Raw genomic sequence first — 27,250 nt, forward strand, 5'->3', positions numbered from 1 at the left:
GAGGTGCAGCTTAAGGATCTCCAGCCTGAGGCCAGGGCAGGGGGCAGGGCCTGAGGTCCCAGTCAAGCCCACAGGGCAGGGGAGGGTGTAGCCTCAGGTCCCTGCTGATTGCTTGTTAAGGCTCCTTAAGGGAACTTAGCCTCAGCTGTGGGTGCAGCCATCTTTCTGACGGAGTGATGGTCAATTAGCATATTCCCTCTTTATTAGATAGGATATATAGACATTTTTAAAGCCCCCTGAATCCTCCCAAAATGGGAGGACACTGGAGTACTTCCACTCCCACCGCCCCTGTGCCCTGTCTTTGCTTCAGGAGCGACAGCAGATTGACTTCTAATGATGCTGTGATCCTCAGTTGCCATTGAGGCTAATTGGTCCACCTAAAAGCAATTACTTCTGAGCAGGGCGGTGGGGGTGGGGGGTGTGTTAGAGAGAAGCTCTAAGGCTCCCGGTCTGCTCTGACTGCTGCCCAGATGGAAGGATCTTCAGGAAGAGGGCGTGTGGTGAGCGCAGGCCCGGGCTCAGAGCCCCCGGAGCCTCCCACCTGATGGCGGTTCGGTCTGCTCCGTGTCGGGATAAGTCAGGGAGCGTGCGGGTTGGACGGGTAGCTGCGCTGTCCTGGCGACCTCAGCCTTGAGATGTGGGCCCCAGGGAGCTCCTAACAGTCAGCAGCACGCTTCCCAGCCCCGGCCGGGTGGGTTTCCTTATCTTGTCAAAGTCCGATAACGGCATGGATGTCGGCGAGGAAGGAGCAACGAGCAGCTCACCGAGCAGCTATCCCCCCTTTCGCCAGATGTCCCCATTCCGTGTCTCTAGCTCGCCACTTCCTGCGGAGCCGGGATTGCCTGTGTGCTTCGTCTTTTGCGTGAATGTTTTCCTGGCTGCTCTCCCGCCCTCCCTGGCTCACCCTCCTCACAGCAGCCGTCGGGCATCCCCACGGGTCACAGGGGCACCAGCTCCACCCATCCCTCCTCCCAGCCTCCACGGCGGCCGCTGCGGTGGACGCAGCCCTCTCCGCAGACACCCTTCCAGTTCCACAACAGCAAGTCTTTTTAAAAAGACAGCACAGACCTAGCACCGGCAGCGCGGGAGGGAGCAGTGCCCGTGGCATTGGGAGGGGAGGTCATGGGGACAGTGACGGACATGCTAACCTAGGCGTTACTTGGTGACGAGTGATATGCTATTTCCCATTCATACACGCTCTTTGGCTTTATATATGTACCAGTGACCCGGTGCACGGATTCGTGCACATCGGAAGGAAATTCATTAGAAGGCCAGCAGGGTGGGCCTGGGCGAGATGGGCCGGACATGCCCTGGAGCCAACCTCCCGAGGTCCCTTTCCGGCCGGCCACCCCTGGGGGGGCACCGTGGCTCAAAGGGCGTCTGTGAGTGAGCGGGGTCCCTCCAGTAGGTGGGGTCCCTCGGCCTGGCCTGCGGGGATCGGGCCAAGACTGGTTCTCTGAAATCCCCAGAGAATCACGGAGTGCGAGAGGGCACTGTGGTACAGGGTGTGGAACGCAAATGCAAGCATGCAGTAACCAGATTCAGGGCCAACAGTGCCCCAGCAATAACATAACCCACGGCCGAAGGTGGACTCGCGCGGCCCAGCGAGGAATCGGGCTCCTCCTCTGGTTCCAGTGCATCGCCGAGAACCGCTGCTGCCAGGTCCCTGCAGCCCAGCAGCTCCCGCGCTGAGCGTCTGCCCCCTGGTGGTCAGTGTGCATCATAGCACCGGTTGGAAGGAGGGAGGGACACTTAGCATGTTAGCCTTATATATATTTAGTTTTGCACAAAAACTGTTCATCGCCAATTTTATATAACTCACTCCTTTATACGTAGCTGGCTCAAAAAGAGGCCATGTTCAGACTGGCAGTGGCCTCTCTTTTTGTGTCTCAATGTGGAGCATGATGGCTTTTCCAAGGGTCTGTTTTCCCACGGAGCTATTTAACCTTGAGGTTAAGTTTTAAAAAGTACATTGACGTCACAAGCATGAATGCAAAGAATTTACTTTATTTCATTATTTCGCAGTCAGATCACGTGTCCCCTTTGCCCCTGCGCCCCGGTTAGCTGCCACCGTCCCAGCCGCCCAGCCCGAGGCGGCGGGACGTGGGTTTGGTTGTGAAGAACGGGCAGCGTAGTGGTGAGCACGGACTCATTCAACACGTGATATTTACATGCCATTACCCAGCGCTTCTAATGCCCAGAACACAGGCTCACGAGACCCGGCTAACTACGCAGTAACTGTGGCTGTCTGTCAGGGCTGAGGCGCTGGGAGCTGGCAGAACGGTTGGTGGGTGTGACTCGGCACTGTCCGCCTCTCTCCGCTTTACAGAGGCCATGGAGTCCCCATGCTTCCCTCCGTTCACTGGGACTGTTTCTGACTGGACACGGGGTTCCCTCGGGCAGGGCCGTCCACAGATGGCGACAGTCCTGGCTCCGGGCCACTCGGTGGGAGTGGGAGTGAGGCTGTCTGTTTTTGACAACAGGATGCAAGTTCTCTTTACGGCCTTGGGCCCGCACGCTTTCACTGGCGGAGGAAAGGCGAAGGAGAGACGTGCTGTTGTGGGATGGAATGTCCCGGGCTCCGCTGAGGCAGGACACAGAGGCAGAGCCTTCGGAGCCGTGCAGGGTCTGTGTTTCAGGTGCTGATCTGGGTCATTGTGGTTCCCTTACTCACTTTTCAAAATATTTCTACTGATTTCAGAGAGGGATGGAGAGGGCGAGGGATAGAAACATCCATGATGAGAGTCACGGATCGCTGTCTCCTGCCCGCCCCGCACTGGGGAAGGAGCCGGGACCAGAACGGTGACCTCCAGGTTCATAGGTTGACCCTCGACTGTGGTGGTGTGCCGGTCGGGCCCCTGTTTTCCAGGAAGTCCTGTGTCGCACTGGCACCAGGACGCACAGCCACAGACGCCGGGTCCTCCCTTTGCAGACTGGCGGGGCGGGCTACCTCCCCCCGGTGTTTCCGTGAAGGCTGGCCGCTCGCACCGGGTCCCCAGGCTGGGGGGTGGGGGGGTCCTCCGCTAACTGGGCCAGGCGCCAATGAAACTGTCACCGCCAGGCCTGGGACCGGGAGGGTGAGTGGGGCGGGTCACCAGAGACAAACACCTGTGCATGGAGGCCTCTGAGGGGCGGGCCGCTTCCTTCTGTCCCCGGAGGGGAGGTCCTCTGGGTCCCAAACCTTAGGAGGCGTGGGCTCCAGGCGCTGGGCGGGGGGTGGGGGGTGGTGGTGGGGAGACAGGTGGGCGCTGGGCGGGGGGTGGGGGGGTGGTGGTGGGGAGACAGGTGGGCGCTGGGCGGGGGGTGGTGGGGTGAGGGTGGGGAGACAGGTGGGCGCTGGGCGGGGGGTGGGGTGGTGGTGGTGGGGAGACAGGTGGGCGCTGGGCGGGGGGTGGGGGGGTGGTGGTGGGGAGACAGGTGGGCGCTGGGCGGGGGGTGGGGGGGTGGTGGTGGGGAGACAGGTGGGCGCTGGGCGGGGGGTGGGGGGGTGGTGGTGGGGAGACAGGTGGGCGCTGGGCGGGGGGTGGTGGGGTGAGGGTGGGGAGACAGGTGGGCGCTGGGCGGGGGGTGGGGGGTGGTGGTGGGGAGACAGGTGGGCGCTGGACGGGGGGTGGGGGGGTGGTGGTGGGGAGACAGGTGGGCGCTGGGCGGGGGGTGGGGGGGTGGTGGTGGGGAGACAGGTGGGCGCTGGGCGGGGGGTGGTGGGGTGAGGGTGGGGAGACAGGTGGGCGCTGGGCGGGGGGTGGGGTGGTGGTGGTGGTGGGGAGACAGGTGGGCGCTGGGCGGGGGGTGGGGGGTGGTGGTGGGGAGACAGGTGGGCGCTGGACGGGGGGGTGAGGGGGTGGTGGTGGGGAGACAGGTGGGCGCTGGGCGGGGGGTGGGGGGTGGTGGTGGGGAGACAGGTGGGCGCTGGACGAGGGGGTGAGGGGGTGGTGGTGGGGAGACAGGTGGGCGCTGGACGGGGGGTGAGGGGGTGGTGGTGGGGAGACAGGTGGGCGCTGGACGGGGGGTGAGGGGGTGGTGGTGGGGAGACAGGTGGGCGCTGGGCGGGGGGTGGGGGGGTGGTGGTGGGGAGACAGGTGGGCGCTGGGCGGGGGTGGGAGTGGGGGAGACAGGTGGGTGCTGGGTGGGGGGGTGGAGGGGTGTGGGTGGTGGGGGAGTGGGAGCTGGGCGGGCGTGGGAGTGTGCGGGTGGGGGAACAGGTGGGTGTTGGGCGGGTGGGGGGGTGGTGAGGGACAGGTGGGTGTTGGGCGGGTGGGGGGGGTGGGGGGGGACAGGTGGGTGTTGGGCGGGTGGGGGGGTGGTGGGGGGACAGGTGGGTGTTGGGCGGGTGGAGGGGTGCGGGGGGTGGTGGGGGGACAGGTGGGTGTTGGGCGGGTGGGGGGGGTGGTGGGGGAACAGGTGGGTGTTGGGCGGGTGGGGGGGGTGGGGGGGGACAGGTGGGTGTTGGGCGGGTGGGGGGGTGGTGGGGGACAGGTGGGTGTTGGGCGGGTGGGGGGGGTGGGGGGGGACAGGTGGGTGTTGGGCGGGTGGGGGAGTGGGAGCTATCGGGCAGGGACGAGGCAGGTGACAGGTTGGGCCGAGGCCACTCTGACCAGACAGGTCAGGTCTCGGAGGCCTGGCTGCTGCCCTGGATGTGGTGGGGGGGTTGTGCAGGGGGGAAGGGGGGTGAGATGGGCCGCCTTTGCCGGAGGAAGCTGGCGGGCGGGCCTCCCCGCCGCCCTGAGTCCGCTCCCCAGGGTGGGGTGGGGTGGGCTCAGGGAGCACTTATTCCCCCGCCCGCGGTCCTCCAGCTCCTGTGACCCACGAGCGGAGCTGGCAGACCCTCCTGGCTCCTCTCCGGGGTGTGTGTGTGTGTGTGTGTGTGTGTGTGTAGGGGGCAGTCCCGGTCCGGTAAGCACCTGGTGGAGGGAGACCCCCATTTCTCTCTGGGTGGTGGGACGGTCAGTTCAGTGTCCCGGGAGAAGCCCAGAGGGGAGGGGTCACTGGCCAACACCGGGAGCGAGCAGCGGGGAGCAGCGTGGCCTGAGGCGGCCTCCGGGAGCCGAGGGAGGCCCGGAGCTCGCCGAGGCCCTGCAGTGCAGTGCTGAGTGAGACCGGGCGGGCGGGGGCAGGTGGGGGTGAGGGCGGGGATTGAGGGCAGGGGCGGCAGGCAGTGCCATAGTCATCCCAGAGGCGATGTGGGATTAGAGGAGCCGCAGGGGGGCCTGGGGCGGGAGGGGGCAGCTCAGAGGGACGGGTGCTCGGCCGCTGCCACGATGGGGGCGTCTGGGACAGAGAACACCTCTCTCCCGTGTCCGCGCGGGAGGCCTGCCTGGCCCACCGTCCTGCTGGGCCTCCGCCTCGGCTTTCCTTCCTGTCAATCAGGGTGACAATAATTAGCTGATAATTGACAATTGGACATCGCAGAGAGTTGTAAAGGTTAAACTCAAGCCATGTTTGCCCAGCCAGTGAAGCTCCGTGGTTGAGCATCGACTTATGAGCCAGGAGGTCAGGGTTCGATTCCCGGTCAGGGCACAGGCCCGGGTGTGGGCTTCATCCCCAGTGCGGGGCCTGCAGGGGGCAGCCGACGCATGACCCTACTCATCACTGATGTTTCTATCTCTCCCTCTCCCTTCCTCTCTGACATCAATAATGATAAAAGCACAATAAGCTAACTGGCTGGGTGACCTGGGTGAAGCCCGGACTGAGGGAGCTCGGGTCCCGGGGCCGCAGCGGGGAGCAGGCCTGCGGCAGGAATTGAGTGCGCCGGCCTCCAGTGTTTATAAATAAAGCTATCCCATATTTGAAAGCACCAGGCACATGAAAATATTAATGACTGCGCCACCAGATTCCTCTCTCTTGATGTGGGGAAGAAGGAAAGGAATATACTAACCCCCTCGAAGGGTTAGAATGTCTGCGCTCATCGCCTGTGGCAGGCAGGCAGGGAGGTGCGGAGAAGGGGGGACTGTGTGTGTGTGTGTGTGTGTGTGTGAGGGTGTGAGAGAGGGGGGACTGTGTGTGTGTGTGTGTGTGAGGGTGTGAGAGAGGGGGGACTGTGTGTGTGTGAGGGTGTGAGAGAGGGGGGACTGTGTGTGTGTGTGTGTGAGAGGGTGTGAGGGGGGACTGTGTGTGTGTGTGTGAGAGAGAGAGAGAGAGCATGTGTGAGAGAGGGGGGAGTGTGTGTGTGTGTGTGTGTGTGTGTGTGAGAGGATGTGAGAGGGGGGACTGTGTGTGTGTGTGTGTGTGTGTGAGAGAGAGAGAGAGCATGTGTGAGAGAGGGGGGAGTGTGTGTGTGTGTGTGTGTGTGTGTGAGAGGATGTGAGAGGGGGGACTGTGTGTGTGTGTGAGAGAGGGGGGACTGTGTGTGTGTGTGTGTGTGTGTGAGAGAGAGAGAGAGAGAGAGCGAGCGCGTGTGAGAGAGGGGGGAATGTGTGTGTGAGAGAGGGGGGGAGAGTGTGTATGTGTGAGAGAGAGAGGGTGTTTGTGTGTGCGAGAGAGGGTTTGTGTGGGGACAGTGTGAGTGGTTGTGGGTGTGAGTGGGTGAGTGGGTGTGTGAGTGGTTGTGAGTGTGAGTGGGTGTGAGTGGGTGAGTGGTTGTGGGTGTCAGTGAATGTGTGTGGGTGTGAGTGGGTGAGTGGTTGTGGGTGTGAGTGGGTGTGTGAGTGGGTGTGTGAGTGGTTGTGGGTGTGAGTGGGTGTGAGTGGGTGTGTGAGTGGTTGTGGGTGTGAGTGGGTGTGTGAGTGGTTGTGGGTGTGAGTGGGTGTGAGTGGGTGTGTGAGTGGGTGTGTGAGTGGTTGTGGGTGTGTGTGGGTGAGAGTGGGTGTAAGTGGGTGAGAGTGAGTGTGAGAGGGTGAGAGTGGGTGTGTGAGTGGTTATGGGTGTGAGTGGGTGAGAGTGAGTGTGAGTGGGTGAGTGTGAGTGGGTGTGAGTGTGAGTGGGTGAGAATGGGTGTGAGTGGGTGAGAGTGGGTGTGAGGGTGTGAGTGTAAGTGGGTGAGAGTGAGTGTGAGTGGGTGAGAGTGGGTGTGAGTGGGTGTGAGTGTGAGTGGGTGAGAGTGAGTGTGAGTGGGTGAGAGTGGGTGAGAGGGTGTGTGAGTCGTTGTGGGTGTGAGTGTGAGTGGGTGAGAGTGGGTGTGAGGGTGTGAGTGTGAGTGGGTGAGAGTGGGTGAGAGTGGGTGTGTGAGTCGTTGTGGGTGTGAGTGAGTGTGAGTGGGTGAGAGTGGGTGTGTTGGACATGCACTGCAGGAGAGGTGACGGGCGCCCCTGGGGACGGCGCCCGTGGCTCTGCACTGGCAGGCGGCCTCGGGCGCTGGGCCAGCTCAAGCACCGCTGTCGGTTGCCTGGATTTGCTCCTCGGCGTCTGGTTTGTGGCCGCGCCTGCACTGGGGCCGCCTCATTTTGTCTTCCTTCCTCCTCCCCTCATGTGCCCGTGGGGCGGGGCGGGCTCGCCCGGGGAAGGTCACCCCGCGCTGACCAGGGGGAGGAGCAGAGTGGGGCGTGGTGGCGGCTGGGTGCCGTCTCTATGGCCAGGGCTGCGGCAGCGCGGGCGTGTGCATCGGAAGGCGGCTCCTCTGCCTCCGCGTTTGCACCCTGGGCCTCGGCCGGGTCAGCGTTTCCGGGAAGGACAGCACGCTTGCCTTTCTCACGTGTAGGGAGGACACGTGTAGGCTGGGTTCTCACTGAGCAGTCTGCGTTGGGCTCCGTCAGCAGGACCGGGGACAGAGGGCAGTGAACTCGGTGTCTGTCCCCGCAGCCTGTGCAGGAGGCGAAGGTCCCGCCGGCAGAGAGAAGGTTCCAGTCTGGCTCTGGGGCAGCATCGGGAGATTGCTCACAGGCCAAGGGGCGAAGACCTGAGCACATTTGTTTGTTTATTTTTGTTAATCCTCACTTGATATTTTTCCATTGATTTTTAGAGAGAGTGGAGGAAAGGGAAAGACAGAGAAATCGATGTGAAAGAGACACACCGATTAGTTGCCTCCTGCACAAGCCCCGACCAGGGACCAGGCCAGGAGGAACCTGCAACCGAGATACATGCCCTTGACCAGAATCAAACCTGGGACCCTGTGGTCAGCAGGCCAATGCTCTATCCACTGAGCAAAATCGGCAAGGCCACCCTGAGCATGTTTAAATGCTAGCTCTAAAGAACTAGTAGGAAGTGACATTTTTTATTAAAAAATTCATGCCCTGGAGGGGGGGTTCCTCAGCCCGGCCTTCCCCCTCTCACAGTCCAGGAGCCCTTAGGGGCGGGAGGTGACCCAGTGATCAGGGGAAGGTGACACCCCCATCACTCCTCTGCTGCTGCCACTGCCGGCACCACAAGCCTCAGCCGGCCCTGGTTACCTGAGCCTCGGGCAGCCCTGGGTGGCTGGGGGCTGAGAGGACGGGGGGACTCCAGAGACAGGTGTGCGCAGTGGCTGAACCTGCCTGGGGGCAGCCCCTGCTGTGCTGTGTGCCTGCCGCTCCGGCAGGGCGGAGGGGACTGGGCACCGCCATCTGTGGCTGTGGGCCCTGCCATCTTTGAGGGCGTGGCAATCAATTAGCATATCCCCTCCTTATTGGCTGTGGGTGCTGCTGTCTTTGTGAGGGTGTGATGGTCAATTAGCATATTTCATCTTTATTAGATAGGATTTTTAATAACTGCTCTTAAAGAAAACCCTCACGTTGTAGAGATAAACCTGTATTTTCTCATCATTTCTTCCCGGCAGGGGAGATAAACCAGATGCTGACCTCACAGAACAATTTATAACCTGACGACTTCTCAAGATTAACACAAACATTAGCATAGCGACTGTTCACTGCAGCTCGTCCGTCCCTGTGCAGATGGGGATGGGAGGTTCGAGGCAGAGGCTGTGTGGTCTCCCTGGACCTTGCGTGGTGGGGAAGTGGCACAGGGACAGAACCAGATGTACACAGGCTTAGACGCATTGAATTAACGGTATTGATTTATAAAATGTTTATTTTTATGTTCCCAGGGGTTTTGGTTGCCTGTGGAATTATTCCATCTTCAAAAAAACAAGTAAGACAGCCCAGCCAACTTGGCCCAGTGGTTGAGGATCCACCTATGAACCGGTTTGATTCCTGGTCAGGGCACAGGCCTAGGCTGTGGGCTCAATTCGCAGAGGGGGGCGTATAGGAGGCAGTTGATCCATGATTCTCTCTCATCATTGATGTTTCTGTCTCTCTCCCTCTCCATCCTCTCTGAAATCAATAAAAATATTTTTTTTTCAAAATAAGTAGGGCGCCGAAACCGGTTTGGCTCAATGGATAGAGCGGGCTTGGGGACTGAAGGGTCCCAGGTTCGATTCCGGTCAAGGGCATGTACCTTGGTTGCGGGCATATCCCCAGTAGGGGTTGTGCAAGAGGCAGCTGATCGATAACTCTCATCGATGTTTCTAACTCTCTCTCTCCCTTTCTCTCTGTAAAAAATCAATAAAATATATTAAAAAAAGAAAAAGAAAAAGAAATAGGGCATCATTAAAAACGAAAAAATGCTCCCATTTTCCAGGGAGAACAGATGATATATAATCAGGATATGTGTCCTACTATAAGTAATCCTATCTAATAAAGAGGGAATATGCTAATTGACCCTCATGCCATCACAAAGATGGCGGCACCCACAACCAATAAGGAGGGAATATGCTAATTGACTGTCACGCCCTCAAAGATGGCAGCACCCACAGCCACAAGATGGCGGCACCCAGTCTCCTCAGCCCTGCCAGGTGGCAGGTGTGTGGTAAGGTCAGCTTGCCCCCAGGTAGGCCCGACCTTGCTGCATACCTGTCTCCGAGTCCCCCAGCCTCTCAGGGCCAGCCCAATGTGCAGGCAAGCCTCAGATAGCGGCTGCCCAGCCACCCAGGGCCCGAGGCTCAGGTCACCAGGGCCGGCTGAAGCTTGCGCTGCCGGCAGTGGCAGCAGCAGAGGAGTGATGGGGCATCGCCTTCGCCTGACCGCTGGGTCACCTCCCGCCCCTGAGGGCTCCCGGACTGTGAAAGGGGGCAGGCTGGGCTGAGGGACCCCCTCTGGTGCATGAGTTTTCATGTGCTGGGCCTCTAGTATGTGAATGATCACACACTTTGATTTGTGCTCTAAAGGTGCAAAGAATACATTTGCTCTGAAGAGATCTTGAAAGGGAACCCAAGTGATCAGTTGGACAATGAAATTCAGGTTCTCTCTGGCCCTTGACATTTTTACAGTGTTTGAACGAGATTGAGTTTGGTCTGTGGTTTCATGATTGTAGTTAATTTAATTCTTTTAAAAAATACATATTTTTATTGATGTCAGAGAGGAAGGAAGAGAGAGTGATGGAAACATCAATGCTGAAAGAGAATCATGGATCTGCTGCCTCCTGCATGCCTCACACTGGGGATGGAGCCCATACCCATGCATGTGCCCTCATCTGGGTATTGAACCCAGGACCCTTCAGTCTGTAGGCTGATGCTCTACCCACTGAGCCAAACCAGCTAGGGCCTGGCTTCTTTTTTAAACTAGAAGCCTCGTACACAGGATTATGCACTGATGGCGGGTGTGACCTGCAGGAATCAGCCCACTGTGGAAGCACTGCTCATCCCAGTCAGCTGAGTGGCTGTGGTCTTGCCTTCTGAGTGGTTGCTCCCGCTGTGGGAGTGCACTGACTATCAGGGACAGCTCCTGCATTGAGCTTCTGCCCCCTGCTGGTCAGTGCGCATCATAGTGACTGGTAGACTGGTCATTCTGGTTGTTCTGCCGTTCGGTCACTGGGCTTTTATTATATAAGACTAGAGGCCTGGTGCACGAAATTTTTGCACTGGGGTGGTGTCCTTCAGCCCAGCCTACAGCCTCTCCAATCTGGAACCCTTTGGGGATGTCCGACTGCTGGTTTAGGATCCCTGGGACTGCTGGCTCCCAACTACTCACCTGCCTGCCTGCCTGATCACCCCCTAACCACTCCCCTGCCAGCCTGATCAATGCCTAACTGCTCCTCTGCCAGCCCGATTGTTCCCAATCACCCTTTCCTGCAGGCCTAGTTACCCCCAACTGCCCTCCCCTACAGGCCTGGTCACCCCCAACTGCCCCCCCCCCCCCCGCAGGCCTGATCACCCACAACTACCCTTCCCTGCCAGCCATCTTGTGGTGGCCATCTTTGACCAATGGGGGTGGCCATCTGGTGCGATGGCATGAGGGTCAATTTGCATAGTACCTCTTTTGCTTCATTGCAAATGGTGTGTATGTGACTGTGTATGTTATGTTGTGTATGTATTTATTTTGTTGGGAAGTTATTTTATTTTAAAATACTTGAGACCAATAGATTAAACGATTTGCATACATATGTATTGCCTTGAACTGGGCTCTGTTTCACAAGTGAAGGAACCCTTTCGGTGATGACAAATGTGTGAACACAGTGAACCCTCACGTTGCATCACACACAAAAGTGGGGAAAGGCGTGTGTCTGCTCTCGAGGGTGCGTGTGCAAACCGAGACTACGATGCATCTGGCTCCGTGTCTGCATCACCCCCAGGGAGTGTCGTCCCCTGCTGAGTGCAGCGAGGCTGAGGAGGGGGCAGGCCAGGGGTTTCATTCTCTGTCTCAGCCACGGCCATGCCTTTGGGGCAGGGGAGCGTCTCCACTGCTTAGTGATGCGGGTCTCCCCGCTCAGCCTGCGGCCGAGGTGGGCTGTGGATTCTCATTGGTCAGCTCTCCCATCCATCGTGTGGAGGCTGAGCGCTGTGGCTGTGGACACTGACCGGGCGGTCTGACCGCGTGGAGACCCTGGGGGCAGGGCTGGTCCGTCCCCCAGCCTCCGGGAGGCTCCCCGGGAAAGCTGCTGCTCTGGACACTGGACCTTCGTCACGGACCTACTGGTGCACTTCGGGCCGTTCGCTCAGAGCTTCTCAGGGGTCCGGCCACCTCCCGGCCACGGTGGAAACTTACAGGAATGCAGCACACGGAGGCGGACCTGCGTTTCCAGCGGGAGCTCTGAAGGCTGGGCTGCAGCAGGGCCTCTCCATTCTCTTTGCTTTCACCACTGACCCGTCCACAGAGGACGCTGGCGGAGCCCGCCCCGGCTCTCCACTCCCCGAGCTCTGTGTGGGAGCAGACAGTGCCGCCTTGTTCTGCCCGTGCTGTGGCTCCGAGTCCAGCCAACCCGACAGGCCGTGTCCCTGCGCCCGCTGCTTGGCACACTCCCTCCTCTTCCAGTCTGGTGGCCGCGTGCCTCCAGTGCCCACCTTGGACAGGCCGGGGTGCAGGGCCCTTTAGAAAACTCCAGCTGGTTAGCACTGCTTTTACAGAACGGCCTTCTTTAAAAACATGTTTTTATTGATTTTAAAGGGAGAGGAAGGGAGAGGGAGAAAGAGCGACAGCAATATCACTGAGAAACACCGATCTGCTGCCTCCTGCATGCCCCCTACTGGCGATTGAGCCTGCAGCCCGGGCATGTGCCGTGACTGGGAATCAAACCAGTGACCTCCTGGCTCATAGGATGACGCTCAACCACTGAGCCATGCTGGCCAGGCCAGAACGCCCACCTTTAGACACTGAAGTTGGAGGCAGCTGTCGGAAGGAAGGAGATGCGGGGAGGAATGTGAGATCGAAGTGGTTGGCTGGTGTTTGTGGGCGCGAGTAGCTTGGTGCTCCATTTGCACGGTGTAGACAGTAGAACTCATCGACACTGACCTCAGAAAGGGTCAGCCGCAGGGTGACCTTGGGAAAGTAGGGCACATCTATAAATTACAACGGCTTCCGGATTGATCCGTTACATGGCAGATCCCACTGGTTCATCACGCGGTCAGCTTCGACCGCGGACACATCACGCACAGGGAAGCGCGTGCTGCCCAGACGGAGGCCCGGCTGTTTCCACGGTCGGTGGTTCTAGTCAGAGGCTGCGTCCTTGGTCTCATGCGGTTGGGCTGGAGACTTTCCCACGCGACAGGAGGAGAGAGGTATTAGATTAATCAGATCAATACGTTGCAGCCAAACCATCAGCCTGAATCACGGCTGCCGTGGGGGCGGGCTGCGATCCAGGCAGGTTTCTAAATTCAGTCTAAGTAACGCGCATCGTGCACCTGGTGATGACCTTCAGGCGCCCTCAGAGGGTTGGCTGCGGGTTGCACTCACACTGACATTAAAAAAAAAAATTATTTCTGTTGAGTTCAGAGAGGAAGGGAGAAGTAGAGATAGAAACATCAATGATGAGAGAGAATCACTGATTGGCTGCCTCCTGCACGCCCCACACTGGGGATGGAGCTCAAAACCTGGGCCTGTGCCCTGACCGGGAATCGGACCGTGACCTCCTGGTTCGTAGGTCGACGCTCAGCCAGGAGCCGGCTGGGCTGGCACGTGGCAGTTTAGACTCGACGTCCCTCCTCACGTCCTCCACCCACGCGGGGCCGTCTAGAACGCCCCTCCAGCTGTCAGTGATCCCGGGATTCTGAGTGCACCTCACAGACCTCTAACGAAATAATCTTTCAGTATTTTTAATATGACACGTGAACTGACCGAGCTGAGGGAGAGGAAAGCCTGGCCGCCGAGGTAAGGCTGGTGCCCAGCGGGGAGACGTGGCCGGGCCCCGGCTGAGGCCGTGGACAACAGCCTGTCGTCCGCCCCAGGGCCCCTCCTCTCGGTGCCAGGCCCCGCGCGGCCCCAGCGGCTCCCAGCGCCCGGAGATGAGGACAGCACCGCGGCCTTCCTCTCGCGGGATAACAAACTGGTAACTCGGTGGTCAGCGAGCCTCCGGTCTAACCGTGTCCGGTCTAACCCCTCGTTAAAAGATTCGATTGGGCCCGCACATCCACACGGAGGCAGGAAGAACCAGACCGGCAGAGCCGGGAGCGGGAGGCTCTCCGCGCCCCTGCAGGTCACACGGCGAGAGTGTCCCTCCGTGAGGAGGTCTCTGCGGACGCTGGCAGGCTGCTGCTCGCGATGTAGCAAACAGCTCCACGGGCTGGTCCCACGCCTGCCGCCTGGGGCCTCTGCGCCCGCTCCCCGGCCCGGCCAGGGCGGGCCCTGCGCCCAGCCTCCTGGCTCTGACGTGTGCGGAGGCGAGGGGCGGGGTTGCAGGTGAGAAGGAGCAATAGTAAGAGTGGGGGACTTGGCAAGGTGTCACCAACACGTCATGTCACGGGCCTCGAATTTCACCTTCTCACTCACGCAGGAAGTCCCAGCATCCTGCTCGGCGTGTGGCCGCTGCTGCCCGAGTGGCTGTGCTGGTGGCTTCGAGCCTTCCTGAGCACAGTGGGCGCCTGGAGGCCCCGGGTCAGGGCACGTTGGGGCAGGGGTGCGCCCGCCTCGCTCACCTGGCCGCTGGCTCATACAGTCTGTCCACAGGGTCCCATCCCCAGGCCTGTGACAAGCCCGCCTGGCGGCCACTCTGAGAGCCCCAGGGCGGCAGCTGGGAGCGCCTGTCGGTTGGGAAGCAGAACATTCCGGCAACCCCAGGGGCAGGGCGTGTGCCTCAGGCTCGCTCTGCCCGCCTTGTTCAGGCGTGAACGGTGCCGTGGGGGCAGGGCCCTTGGAGGGCCGGGGCAGCCCCGGGGCAGGAGTGTGGGTGGCTCGCTCTCCAAGCAGAGAGACAGCCATCACATGACCTCTCTCATATGTGGGATCTGATGAACCAACAAATGAACTGGTGATCAGAGGTAGACCCAGAGACAGAAGCATGAACAGACTGGGAACCTCAGAGGGAAGGCTGGGAAGGGTAGGGGTGGGGGGTGGGGAGAGATCAACCCAAGACCTGTGTGCGTCTGTGCATGACCCATGGACACAGATAATGGGGTGAGGGCCTGGCTGGGGGAGAGGGGACAGGAGCTGGGAGAGGTTAACGGAAAAGAGAGACCTATGTAATACTTTCAACAATAAAGATTTAAAAAACAAAGAAAATCTGAATTTCCATGTGCCCTTCACCTAAATAAAACGTTCCATTTTCCTAGAGAAAAGAAAGCGAGTATCTGCGGAGAAGGACACTCCGTGGGGAGGGCCGGGCGCTGGCGCCGGTTTGCTCCGGTCGGTCAGGCCGCCTTCCTCCGGGCCTCTGCGGTCCTTACGGGGAAATCCGCCCGCACGCCCTCACCACGTCTCAGCCGAGCGGGGGGTCCCGGCAAACCTGCCAACAGAGTTTCCGTTGTCCTCCTCAGATCTGGAGCTTTTTGCTTTTGTTAATCCTCCCCTGGACCTTCTTTCCATTGACTTTCGGGGGGCGTCTTATGTGTGAGCGCAGCATGTCTATGGGCACTGACAGTCTCTGAAGCCGGAAGTGCCCCTTCCAGGGCCACGGGGCCCGGGGGGGGGGGGTGTCCCCACGAGTCTTAAACCTGAGAAGGGGCTGTGGTGGCCTCTGGGCTTAAGCGATCACAGAGGTAACTGTCTGCTCTGCTGGGGGGCGGGGTCACGGGGTCGCAGGGTCACAGGTCACAGCAGACTTGGGTTCGCTGTGAGGGGGCGGAGAGCGGGGGGCCTCCTCTGGGTAACACGGAGACAGCCCCGCGGCCGGAACTGAGTCCGTGTGTACACAGCGGCTCCCAGGCGAGCAGCAAAACAACACCCCTCCCCCCGCGGCCTGCATAGCTGGCCGGGTGGGTGTAAAAATAGCTGCGCGGCTGGAGGTGGGCGCGCGGCGGGCCTGCAGTTGCTGGGCCCCCGTCCTCCTGGCACCAGCCGGTTGGCCATATGGGAGGGGTGTGCGGGGCCGCGGGGCAGGGGAGCCGGGGGCCATCGGCAAGAACTGCCCCCCAGGGGGCCCAGGACCCAGCGTGCGGGGCGGGGGTGGGCCCGCTGACCCGGAGCTGTGCAGGGCGATGGGCAATGCTGCTCTCTGCCCCTCGTGCCATGCCAGCAAGAGCGTGACAGCCCAGGGGCACTTGCAGGAGGCGGACAGAGCCCCCGACTACTACGGCTGCCCCTGCGAGGACGCCCCGGAGCTGGGGGCGCGGGTGAGTGCTGAGCAGACCCGAGGCGGTGATGCAGAGGTCCTAGGGGCCTCTTTGGTCCTATCCCTGCGTGTCTGGGGAGGCAGTGACCTGGTGCCACTTAGTGATGGGTCACCTGCCGTGCTGGGCCAGGGCTGGCGCTCCCCCGGCCTGGCACCGCAGGCCGTCCCTCTGCGGCCTCCGCCGGAGGTGACGTTTGGGGTGAGCGCCGATGCCGTCTCTTTAAGGTGAAGTTTTCTCCTAAGCTGAGCCTGTGTGAGTCTGTGGGCAGGTTTATACTCGGACCACGTTTCGAGGAGGTTCTGCGCCCTGTGTGTATCACACTGGTTCCCGCTGTTTTTCTGAGCACGTGCTCACCGGAAACCCAGCCTCAGCTGTAAGGACTTCTTCTTTTTTTTTTAGTATATTTATTTTTTATTTCAGAGACGAAGGGAGAGGGAGAGAGAGAGACAGAAACATCAATGATGAGAGAGAATCCTGCATCGGCTGCTTCCTGCAGGCCCCACACTGGGGATGGAGCCCACAGCTCCGGCACGTGCCTGACCGGGAATGGAACCCTGACCTCCTGGTTCATAGGTCGATACTCAGCCACTGGCCACGCTGACTGGGCCATAAATATGCCTAAAATTGGACTAACTCCAGTGAAAGGCCTTTACATGCTGTCTGATCATGATGAGACTATTCTGTGAAGAGGCTTAAACGTTGAGCAATCACATGTTGAAGTTAACCTTCAGGTTTGAATAATTTGGAGTCAGGGTCTGTTCCTTAAATGGCTCCAAAGGCTTGTTGCTGTGTGTTTTTCTGTCGGGCGAGGCCAGGGCCTTCCTGAAACGGCCTGATTGTCCGTTCGCTGGAGAGTGACGGTGTCTGTGATCTGCCAGGACCGGGCGTTGGGCTCACTGCAGGTTACTTACTTCGGAGCGAAGCCACGAGCGCGGAGAGGCCGCGCTAGGCCTGGGCTGTGTGCAGAGCGTCCCTCCGCTGGCAGAGAGGTGGCAGCCAGCAGCCCAGCGGGAGGCAGATGCAACCTGGGTCCCGGGTGGCGGGGAGAGAAAGTGCACCTAATGGCCAGCCCGCCATGAGCGAGATGGCAGCTGTGGGGGCGCAGTGGGAGTCCAGAAGCGTGTCACGGCAGACACAGCAGGGACAGTGGCGGCACCTCACGGCCTCTGGGCTGCAGACATCGCCGCTTGCAGCCCTGGGGGCCGGCGCAGACTCGGCCTTGGGTCAGCAGCAGCACTGGCCTCTCCGGAAAGCCTCCGACCAGGGCAGGTCCGGGAGAGTCCTCCCGCCACGGTGTGTGAGTCAGAAGCCACGCCTCCGGAGTGCCCAGCACTAGCCGAGGCTCAGTAAGCATTTCTGGGAAACACGAATACATTAATGACCAGTAATCGTCACGTGGCACATCCAGTTGTGGGCCTTTGCCGGCCACAGTGACCAGTCTCCCGAAGAGAAAAGAGGCTCTGAGATTTAACAGAGGCACAGGCGCAGAAGGCATTCCTAAAACCGATTAAAGCGCTTGGCGATCAAGACACTTTCCTTGCAACCTTCTGCTCAAAACAGGCATGCTTTGAGTGCTGTGCATGGGACTTGCATGAAACATATCCTATATAATAATCCTATATAATAAAGAGGCAATATGCAAATTGACCATCACTCCAACACACAAGATGGCCAGCAGGGAAGGGCAGTTGTGGGCAACCAGGCCTGCAGAGGAGGACAGTTGGGGGGGTCAGGTCTGCAGGGGAGGGCAGTTGGGAGCAATGAGGCCTGTAGGGGAGGGCAGTTGGGGCAACCAGGCCTCTAGGGGAGGACAGTTAGGGGCGGGCGACCAGGCTTGCAGGGGATGGGAGTTAGGGGCAACCAGGCCTGCAGGGGATGGGAGATAGGGGCAATTGGGCTGCCAGGGGAGCAGTTAGGCATTGATCTGCCAGGCAGGGGAGTGGTTAGGGGGTGATCAGGCTGGCAGGCAGAAGCAGTTCGTGGCAATCAGGCAGTCAGGCAGGTGAGTACTTGGGAGCCAGCAGTCCTAGGTTGTGAGAGGGATGTCCCAGATTGGAGAGGGTGGCTGGGCTTAGGGACACATACACCTGTGCATGAATTTCGTGCACCAGGCCTCTAGTTGTTCTATAAAGGAACATATATTTCCTGGGATTATTATTCTCTGTAGCAAGTTGTACATAAAATGCAATGGTGGCCCGGCCAGCATGGCTCAGTGGTTGAGCGTTGACCTATGAACCAGGAGGTCATGGTTCAATCCCTGGTGAGGGCACATGCCTGGGTTGTGGGCTTGATTCTCTCTCATCGCTGACGTTTCTCTCTCTCTCCCTCTCTAAAGTTATTAAAAATATATTAAAAACAAAATAATATGCAATGATGGCCTTTTAAAGGGATTTCATGGGAGACTTTGCTGTGAACACAGGAGTAATCATCACACAAGCAGTCAGTATCTGACATGCGAGCCATGGCCTTTCTTACATTGAAGCTCCTCCGAGCAAATGTAATCACTTATCTTATCTGGACTGTGCAGTAGCCTTCATAGCCTTTCTTCTGCAGCTTGTCCAAGGTCACAGGTGACGGAGCCAGGACCCCCTCCCCTGGGCAAGCTGGTTTGGCAGCCACACTGCTTTCTTCCCACACGGACCTGCCGTGCTCACCGCTTCCCGCGGCTGATTGGGGCTTAATGCGCTTTTAGCGGTGACACAGGAAGCCCGTCTGCACGGGAGGCGCCTCTGCGAAAGGCTCTCCGTCCCCAGCGCTGTCACCATCTCTGCGGCCCCGCGAAAGGCTCTCCCTGGACTGGGGGCGTTGTCATGGCCCACCGATCGTCCGCACTGTAGCTGCCGGGCCGTTCAGAGCTCACACGCACCTCCTGCTGTGTGGGCTCTGCCACCGAGAGGCACTTTTTTGTGCCTTTCCTTAAAGCCCGGGCCCGAGGAGGCGGAGGCATTGCGGGTCTGAGCGAATGGAAGGTCCAGAGCTGCGTGCAGGCAGGGCCAGAGCAGAGGCTGTGCGCCCAGAGTGCTCTGATGGAGTTTAAATGTTGCCGACATCGCCTTTGCTCTGGATGTTGGTTGTTTTTCCTCTTCACCGACCTCAGTTACGAATGAGATACTGGGCGACTCCTGGGCTCCAGTGACACAGCCGCCAGTCACACCCTGTCCTCCGTCTCGGTGTCCGATCGTTTGCCTGGAAACACAGAGCGGCTCTCGGGGCCGCAGAGATGGTGACAGCGCCGGGGACGGAGGTTTGTGCCATTTCCGGGTCGTTAGGCTGAGGAGGGAGATCGGTGGAAGCCCCAAAGGAGCCGTCCAGCAAAACGCTCACTTGTGGGAAGGTTTGCGACGCTGTCCTTTCTGAAACCGCTGTCACGGCCAGCTTCCCCCAGGTTTACAGAAGGAGAAGCATGTTTTATCAGAAATAAGACATCCAGCAATTCCTGTGAAGAGGTTGTGTGCGTCATGCACGGGTCCATGTATCCATGATGCATCGTTATTTCCTTTAAAAAATGGCCCCTCAGTCCTGGGCGGTGGGCTCAGGGTTAGAGTGTCAGCCGGTTCCCCGGCCCAGGAGGCAATCAGTCTATGTGTCTCTCACATCATTATTTCTCTCCCTCACTCTCTCTAAAACCCAGGGGACAGTATCTGTGTGAAGATTAGCGAACAAATAACCCTCCACAGTTTCCCACCTCGTTTGGTTCCAGCCCAGAGCCCTGGAGGGATGCCGCCTGGGGAGAGGCGTGGCACCCGGCTGCCCACCCCCGCCCCGCCCGCGTGCTCCTGGGGGTGTCAGGACGTGTTGTTTCTCTGCCGTCAGGAACCACGGCAGGACTGGGCCCGGAGAACCCACGAGGGAATTTCCTTCTCAGGCTGTGGGGAGCGGGTCATGACCCCTGTGGCGACTGACCCTGTGGGCTCGGCGTGTGTTCCTGTTGCAGCCAGAGCCCTGGGCACAGGGCCACGTGTGTCTGTGACGAGCCCCGGAGCCTTAGTTCCCCCGCCCTGCACTCTCCTGTGGCAGCGCAGGAGACACCATCTCGTGTGAAAGCACTTTCCCTCGGACGCGAGCTCTTAGCTTCCCCCTGTGCGCGGCGGGAAGCACGCGGGGGGGGGGGGGGGGGGCGCTGTGTCTCCACCGTCCCGTCCCGGGTCCGGCCTCTGCGCTGGAGGCCGGCAGCCCGAGGGGTCACCCCGAGCCCCGTGCAAAGCTGCAGTCAGACTGACCGAGTGGCAGCGGGCGCTGTGCCCTCTGGCCGTCACCGCAAGGCGTAGGGCTCGCAGCCTGTTCTGACCTTGTCCCTGGGGTCTGTGTCTGGGACCCTCTGCTCGCCTTCACTCTGCGATGTGAACTTACAGTGCATCCCCTCGCTTTGGGGAAGCTGAGTCTCAGCGGGCTCAGCCGCTGCCTGTGCCCTGGGCCCTGGGCCCTGGGACATGGGACTTCCTGGGTAATAGCCTCGGCTGGCTGCACCTCTACCTGCCTGGCAGAATTTTGACTCAGCACAGAGAAAAGCATTTTGAAAACCTGTGAGTTTCCACAGCAGAAGCAGCCTGGAGCCACCCAGGCTCTGGGAGGTCCCTCGGGTGCTCCTGGGGGCCGGAGCCTCAGACACCGCACAGCGGGGTCGCCCATGATCCTCTGCCCCCGGGGCCAGGCGCTCCCGTCTCTGCCTGTCTGTGTTGTGTTTGTGGAGGCCATGGAGCGGCCTGGGCCGGTTCCTGGTCCACCTGGCCGAGTTTCCGCACAGAGACATCTGGCGGGCCTGATGGGTGGGTGCACTCTGCCCCCCCCTCCCCCGCCCTCCCCCCGGCACCTGGAAGTCTGTCTCTGCAGGTCCCCTCTCTGGTGTGTGAGCGGCCCGTGGCAGGGCCTCTGCTCAGCGAGTGCCGTGATAGCAGCTGCCTGAGCTGGGCGACCGTGTCCCACAAGCCCACGAACCTGCAGCTCGCAGGCGGGGGGTCCCGGTGACAGCTGTGCTGAATCTCGGGTCCCCCACCCCCCCAAGTGCTGTGGTCCTGGCCTCTCTCAGCCTCCTCCTGGCTGAGAAGTGATGGGTAGCCATCATCTCCTAACTGGTGTGCCACCATGAATGGAGTGACGGAACGCGGGACCCCTCGCTCCCACGGCCCAGTGGGCATTCCTGTACCCATCGAGCCTCGGACCCGAGCTGGAAGCATTTTCTAGGCAGTCCCCTCTTAACGTGTTTATTTCCTAGATCATGCCTGGTGTGTGATGTCCTTTAGTCTCAGGCACACACCCAGCGATTAGACTTGACATACACCAATAGGTTTAGTTTTGAGAACCGCCTTTGGGGAATAATACTGTCACCCTCTCTCTGTGGCTGCCACGTGTCACTCGTCTGTGGTGCTCTGCAGTGAATGGCGTGTGTGCGAGGCGGTGACACCCACAATGGCGTGTGTGTGAGGCGGTGACACCCACAATGGCGTGTGTGCGAGGCGGTGACACCCACAATGGCGTGTGTGCGAGGCGGTGACACCCACGCAGGCTTAGGTTTCCCTGCTGGGTGCTGCAGCTGGAGCCCACAGGCGGGAAACCTCCCAGGAATTTAGGGTTCCCTGCAAACTGCAGCCTAGCGTCCAGGTGGGCGCTTGTCCCTGAGGCACAGCTCAGTCACTGTGCGTCACAGGTGTGCTCAGAGGTGCTCCGGGCTGCTCAGGGGTCCTCGGGGTGCTCCGGGGTCTTCGGGGTGCTCAGGTGTGTGTGAGTGTGTGCAGGGTGCCCGGGCTGCTCAGGGGTACTCGGGGTGCCTGGGCTGCTTAGGGGTACTCGGGGTGCTCAGGGGTACTCGGGGTGCTCTGGGCTGCTCAGGGGTGCCCGGGCTGCTCAGGGGTCCTCGGGGAGCTCTGGGCTGCTCTGTGGTCCTTGGGGTGCTTCGGGCTGCACAGGGGTGCCCGGGTGCCGGGGGTGCTCATGGGCCCAGCCCTGAGGGTGAAGGGGCGGTGGGCACTGGGCACACCCTGGTCCTGTCTAAAGAGCTGATCTGATCCCAGACACCGGTACCCGGGCAGGGCACCCGAGGCCGAGTAGCGAGGCCGTGTGGCACATGGGTGAGCGTGAGGCCGTTCAGTCCTGGGTGTTCGGTCTCCACCTGTGAGTCCTGTGAGCCCAGGGAGAAACCACTCGAGTGTGGCTCTCCACGTCCCAGAGCCCCCGTGAGCCAGCGAGGAAGCCCCCCCCCCCCCTCGCTGTCGAGGGCGGCAGTGCCGGCCTAGGCCGCCTCACCCCGGGCCCCCCTGAAGCTGGAGCTGCCCCTGCCCTGGGGGCCGTGGGAATCGCTCAGACACCTGAGGGTCTCGGACCCCTGCGGGTTCTTCCCCTCTGGGACCTCAGGCGTGAGAGCCCGAGAGGGGCCCTCCGCAGAGGGAGGGGGAGGGGGAGGGCAGCGTGGGGAAGGCAAGGACCCAGGCAGCAGCCTCCCTCGTGCAGACGGGTGTGTGTCCGGGGCCAGAATTCTGTTTGCTATTGAGAGAGAGGAAGGGAGAGGGAGAGGTAGAAACATCAGTGATGAGACAGGAACTTCATGGACCGGCTGCCTTCTTTACGCCCCCCACCAACCAGGCAGGTGCCCTGACCGGAAATCAAACCAGTGACCTCCTGGCTCCTGGGTTGACGCTCAGCCACTGAGCCATGCTGGCCAGGATGAAATCAAATCTCGTTTTCCCCAAACCACTGGGGGGCATCATTTCCCTGGCCCAGGCCACACCTCCGAGGGCCGCCCTCAGGGCCCTGCTCCTGGAGGCGGGATGGTGGCTGCTGGGCGACCACACCAGACCCTGTGAAAGCCAGGCCGGGCCGAGGGTGAGGCGCTGGTGGCTCTGAGGCATTTAGGCCCCGATCCCATCAGCTGGACGCAAGACCCCGCCTACAGCCTGGGTGGCTGGGCCACATGGGCATGGGGCGCGGGGACCGCGTCACATGTGACCTGCGTTTTCGTCTTCGTGTCCACTCCCTGACACTGCCGAGCGCGGGCCCCCGACGCCCATGTCCTCGAGCTCCCCAGGAATCCCGGGAAGCCCCGCCCCACGCGGGGCCCCTGCCCGGCCGGGCACTGGGCACGGACACTCGCAGGGAGGCCTCCGCGTGCAGGGCCTTTGGCGGTTGACCTGGTCAGTGGCTCACGCAGGCTCTCCTCCTCCTCCCGCAGTCGGACAGCAATGCCAGCTTCCTGCGCGCGGCCCGCGCCGGCAACCTGGACAAGGTGGTGGAGTTCCTGAAGGGCGGCGTGGACATCAACACCTGCAACCAGGTAGGAGCCCGGGACTCGCCTGTGGACGCCGTCACGGTCCAGGCCGAGTTTCCTGTGGGGGACCCAGGCCTCGGCAGGCCACCCCCCTCCCCCAGCCGACGTCTGTGGCCTCAGAGGCTGCTGGGAAAGGCGCCGGCCTGTCTGCGCCCTGGTCGGGCTGTCTGCGGGACGCGGTGGGTGCAGAATGATGCTCTTGTCCCTGGGGCACCGGCCAGCACCAGCCGGCTCTTCATTCCGCTGTGGCAGGCCTTGCACGCCAGGTCCGCCGCTGCCGACCGGGATGGAGAAAGAAGAGGTGACATTAACGCCCCTCTCCCACTAGTTTTAACATGTGGATCAGAGGGAGAGAGGCGGAAGCCACTGCTGAAGTGACGTGTGTGAAATCCATCCACGGCGTCCCGCCCACAGGGCTGTAGACAGAGCCCCGTTTGGGACGGTGCTGGGTCACAGGGTGCGGAGGGTTCTGTGCGGACGTGGCCCGGGGTTTCCATGCCGGGACGGTAAGGGTCAGTGCCTCCAGTGCTCTGTGGGGTGCGCTGAGCGTGGGTGACACTGGCATGTGTATGTGTGTGCTCATGTGTATGAGTGTGCACGCTTGTGTGCCTGTGTGTGTGTGCGCGCACCTGTGTGTACTCACACTTGGAGGAGCTGCCGGGGAGGGCAGTCCCAGCTGATTCTAAGTGAACGAGGTGTCACTGTGTGGCACGCACAGGCCCCATCACCGGTCCTGGGCCACTCCCAGGGGCCGGGGGGCAGGGAGCTGGCAAGAGCCCCAGGGGGACGCTCAGCCTGCGCTGCTGCGATCGCGGGGGTCCTGGCAGGAGGCCGTGGGAAAGCCGTGCTTTTGTTCCCGCGTGGGTGAGACCGAGCCCTGGGTCTCCCCCGCTCAGCACTGGCCGGAACCGGCCCAAGTCCTTTGTCCCAAATACAAGATCTTATCCTGTGTCTGCACCTCTTAATCATTGATTTTCCACCACGAGTCTCATTGGCTATGCTCTCAGTGTCCTTTTGAACAAATAACTTGAACTTCAAGTAGTAATTAGTTATTTTAATAGAGAAAGAGTATCCAGGCCCCCGGAGTGTGAGAACCACTTCCACAAATGCCTCAGGGATGGAGTAGAGAGAGTTTATAGTTTTCACAGGTTACCTTAGACTTTTTAAGAGTATATTAAAAACATTCCCCTGTTTTAATATTAATTCATTAACTTTCTCAATTTGCTAGAGAGTAGACAAGGAAACCATCAGTTCATTCAGGTAAAAACTATTCTAAAAATGCCAGAAGGAGCCCAGACAGATAAAGTCACCTTGGTCTCACTGAGCCCCTCCCCGGAGTATAACCTGAAGGTTTAATTGTAGGAAAGATCTCAGGTTGTTTTTAGAAAAAATAATTTCTCCGCAGAAAAGACTCAGTTTGCTTTATGACCAGCAACATCTTGAGTCCTTAGAGGTTGTTAGTGATCTGACATAATTTCCTTGCCGTGGCCACAGTCCCCAGCATGTTCCAGAAGAGAACATGTGTGTGTGTGTGTGTGTGTGTGTGTGTGTGTGTGAGAGAGAGAGAGAGAGAGAGAGAGAGAGAGAGAAGGTAGCATGACATCATGCAACCACACACAATGGAGACCAGAGGCTCCAGTCCAAGCTCATTCTCCACCTTCACGGAGTCATTATGACCCAGTAGGGAGCCTTCTTTTAGAAATGTCTGTATTTCTATGACTTCAGAGAGGATGGGAGAGGGGGAGGGAGAAACATTAGTGGTGGGAGAGAGTCGTGGATTGACTGAGTCCTGCACGCCCCACATGGGATCGGCCCGCAACCTGAGCATGTGACCTTGACTGGAATCAAACCTGGGACCCTTCAGTGGGCAGGCTGACACTATCCACTGAGCCACACCAGCCAGGGCCCAGAAAGTGACCTTCTAATCTCCAGCACAAGATAATGGGAATACGTCCCCCTCCCCTCCCCGGCGCAGAGTGGATTAGGTATGAAATATGAAAACGGACTTTCTGTGGGATGCGTGCCTCGTTGCCATTGCTGCTTATAATTCACCAAGAATCAAGTGAACACGGACCTCTGCCCACAATGGGAGATGGCCCCTCTCACCTGCGTGTGCCAGGGTGCCGGGAGCTGTCATCCGGGCGGGTCCTTGCTTATTGCTGTGCAGGAATGCACGTCAGGAAGGAGCAGGGAGCCAGCGCCCCCGTCAGTGAATTAGCTGCCGTGTAGCCGCTTTCTGCAGAGGCTTCCCGTGACCTCCTGCAGAGACCCCCGGAGGGAGGCCTCCGCCCGGTTACAACCTGGACTCCAAGCCGTGAGCAGTGAGGTGTCCCGGGCCACGCTTGCTCCACAGGAGAACACAGCGCCCGAGATGCGGGGTCCGCCCTCAGAGTGACAGTGGGGCCGCCTGCATGCTCAGGCCCCAGCCTCGTTTTTATTTCATTTTATTTTATTTATTTATTTATTTATTTTTTAGAAAATATATTTTATTGATTTTTTACAGAGAGGAAGGGAGAGAGATAGAGAGCCAGAAACATCGATGAGAGAGAAACATCGACCAGCTGCCTCTTGCACACCCCCTACCGGGGATATGCCCGCAACCAATGTACATGCCCTTGACCAGAATCGAACCCGGGACCTTTCAGTCTGCAGACCGATGCTCTACCACTGAGCCAAACCGGCTTCGGCCCAGCCTCGTTTTTAAACATACATTTCATACTGACTTCAGAGAGGAAGGAAGAGGGGGAGGGAGAGGAACATCCATGCTGAGAGAGGCCTGGATCGGCTGCCTCCTGCATACCCCGCACTGGGGATTGAGCCCGAAATCTGGGCCTGGGCCCCGACCAGGAATTGAACTGTGACCTCCTGGTTCATAGGTCAACGCTCAAGCACTGAGCTGTGCTGGCTGGGCGCTCCGATCTCATTTCTATCTGCCATTGCTCATCTAAAGCGAACTCATCCACCCACCGAGGAGCGTGCTGGGTGGCAGGAGGGGCAGACAGGTCAGAGCGCCCCTGGGCTGCTTTAGCCCAAACCTGGGGCAGACAGGAGGTCCTCCTGAAGGGCAGACAGGAAGTCCTCCCAAAGGGCAGACAGGAAGTCCTCCCAAAGGGCAGACAGGAAGTCCCCCCAAAGGGCAGACAGGAGGTCCTCCTGAAGGGCAGACAGGAAGTCCTCCCAAAGGGCAGACAGGAAGTCCCCCCAAAGGGCAGACAGGAGGTCCTCCTGAAGGGCAGACAGGAAGTCCTCCCAAAGGGCAGACAGGAAGTCCCCCCAAAGGGCAGACAGGAGGTCCTCCTGAAGGGCAGACAGGAAGTCCTCCCAAAGGGCAGACAGGAAGTCCTCCCAAAGGGCAGACAGGAAGTCCCCCCAAAGGGCAGACAGGAAGTCCCCCCAAAGGGCAGACAGGAGGTCCTCCTGAAGGGCAGACAGGAAGTCCTCCCAAAGGGCAGACAGGAAGTCCTCCCAAAGGGCAGACAGGAAGTCCTCCCGAAGGGCAGCGAGGCGGTGCTCCCAGGAAGGATGGCTGCTTTTCACCGAATGCGGACTCGGAGCTCCCTGGGCGTGAGGAGGAGGAGTCACCCGTTTTGCCGGAAGCGCAGCTGTGCGCCACGAGTGACGCCCTGTGCGGCTTCTCGAGGAAGGGGATCCCGCAGGGGTGGGCGAGCAGAGGTTCCCAGACTGAAATGTGGGTGAAAGTGTTTTTCTTTATGAAATTGCCTTATAGCTACTATGAGAGTTTTGAAATTGAATCCGAAATTACCATTTGGTTTCAAATTACTTAAGGTTTATGGGGAAATGCATAAATTTGGCACAAGACGATCCATGTAACAAAAAGCTTCGTTTTCATTTTTCTTTTCCAAATGGTTACAAATCTGCTAAGTTACTTCCTGGAAAAGACTGAAGGGGTAGCGTAGCGTCTCTCAGCGCTTCGCTCGGGAAGAGGGTGAGTGCTCACACTGGCTGACGTCTCTGCCTGTGCCCACGGCCCTTCATGCTGCTGTTAACAAAAAACACTGAAACCTGTAAAGAATTTTAGTGCGTTTATTTGAGCCAAAACTGTCGACACACGTGCCGGGAAGCAGAACCTCAATTGGTTGAGATAATGC

At 59.7% G+C, this 27,250-nt stretch overlaps 1 protein-coding gene across 47 annotated transcripts in view; it reads left to right on the forward strand.

Annotated features, from left to right (window-relative positions):
- ANK2 (ankyrin 2) overlaps positions 1-27,250 on the forward strand; it is a 277,590-nt gene that overhangs the window by 124,242 nt on the left and 126,098 nt on the right. For all 47 annotated transcript variants that reach the window (XM_084883347.1, XM_084883373.1, XM_084883348.1 and 44 more), the window contains one exon: positions 23,046-23,147. In XM_084883347.1, coding sequence (XP_084739473.1) covers positions 23,046-23,147 — 102 coding nt within the window. The remainder of the gene's footprint in view (positions 1-23,045; positions 23,148-27,250) is intronic.

The sequence above is a fragment of the Pipistrellus hanaki genome (assembly GCF_964339955.1).
Source record: "Pipistrellus hanaki genome assembly, chromosome: 5".
NCBI classification, from domain to species: Eukaryota; Metazoa; Chordata; class Mammalia; order Chiroptera; family Vespertilionidae; genus Pipistrellus; species Pipistrellus hanaki.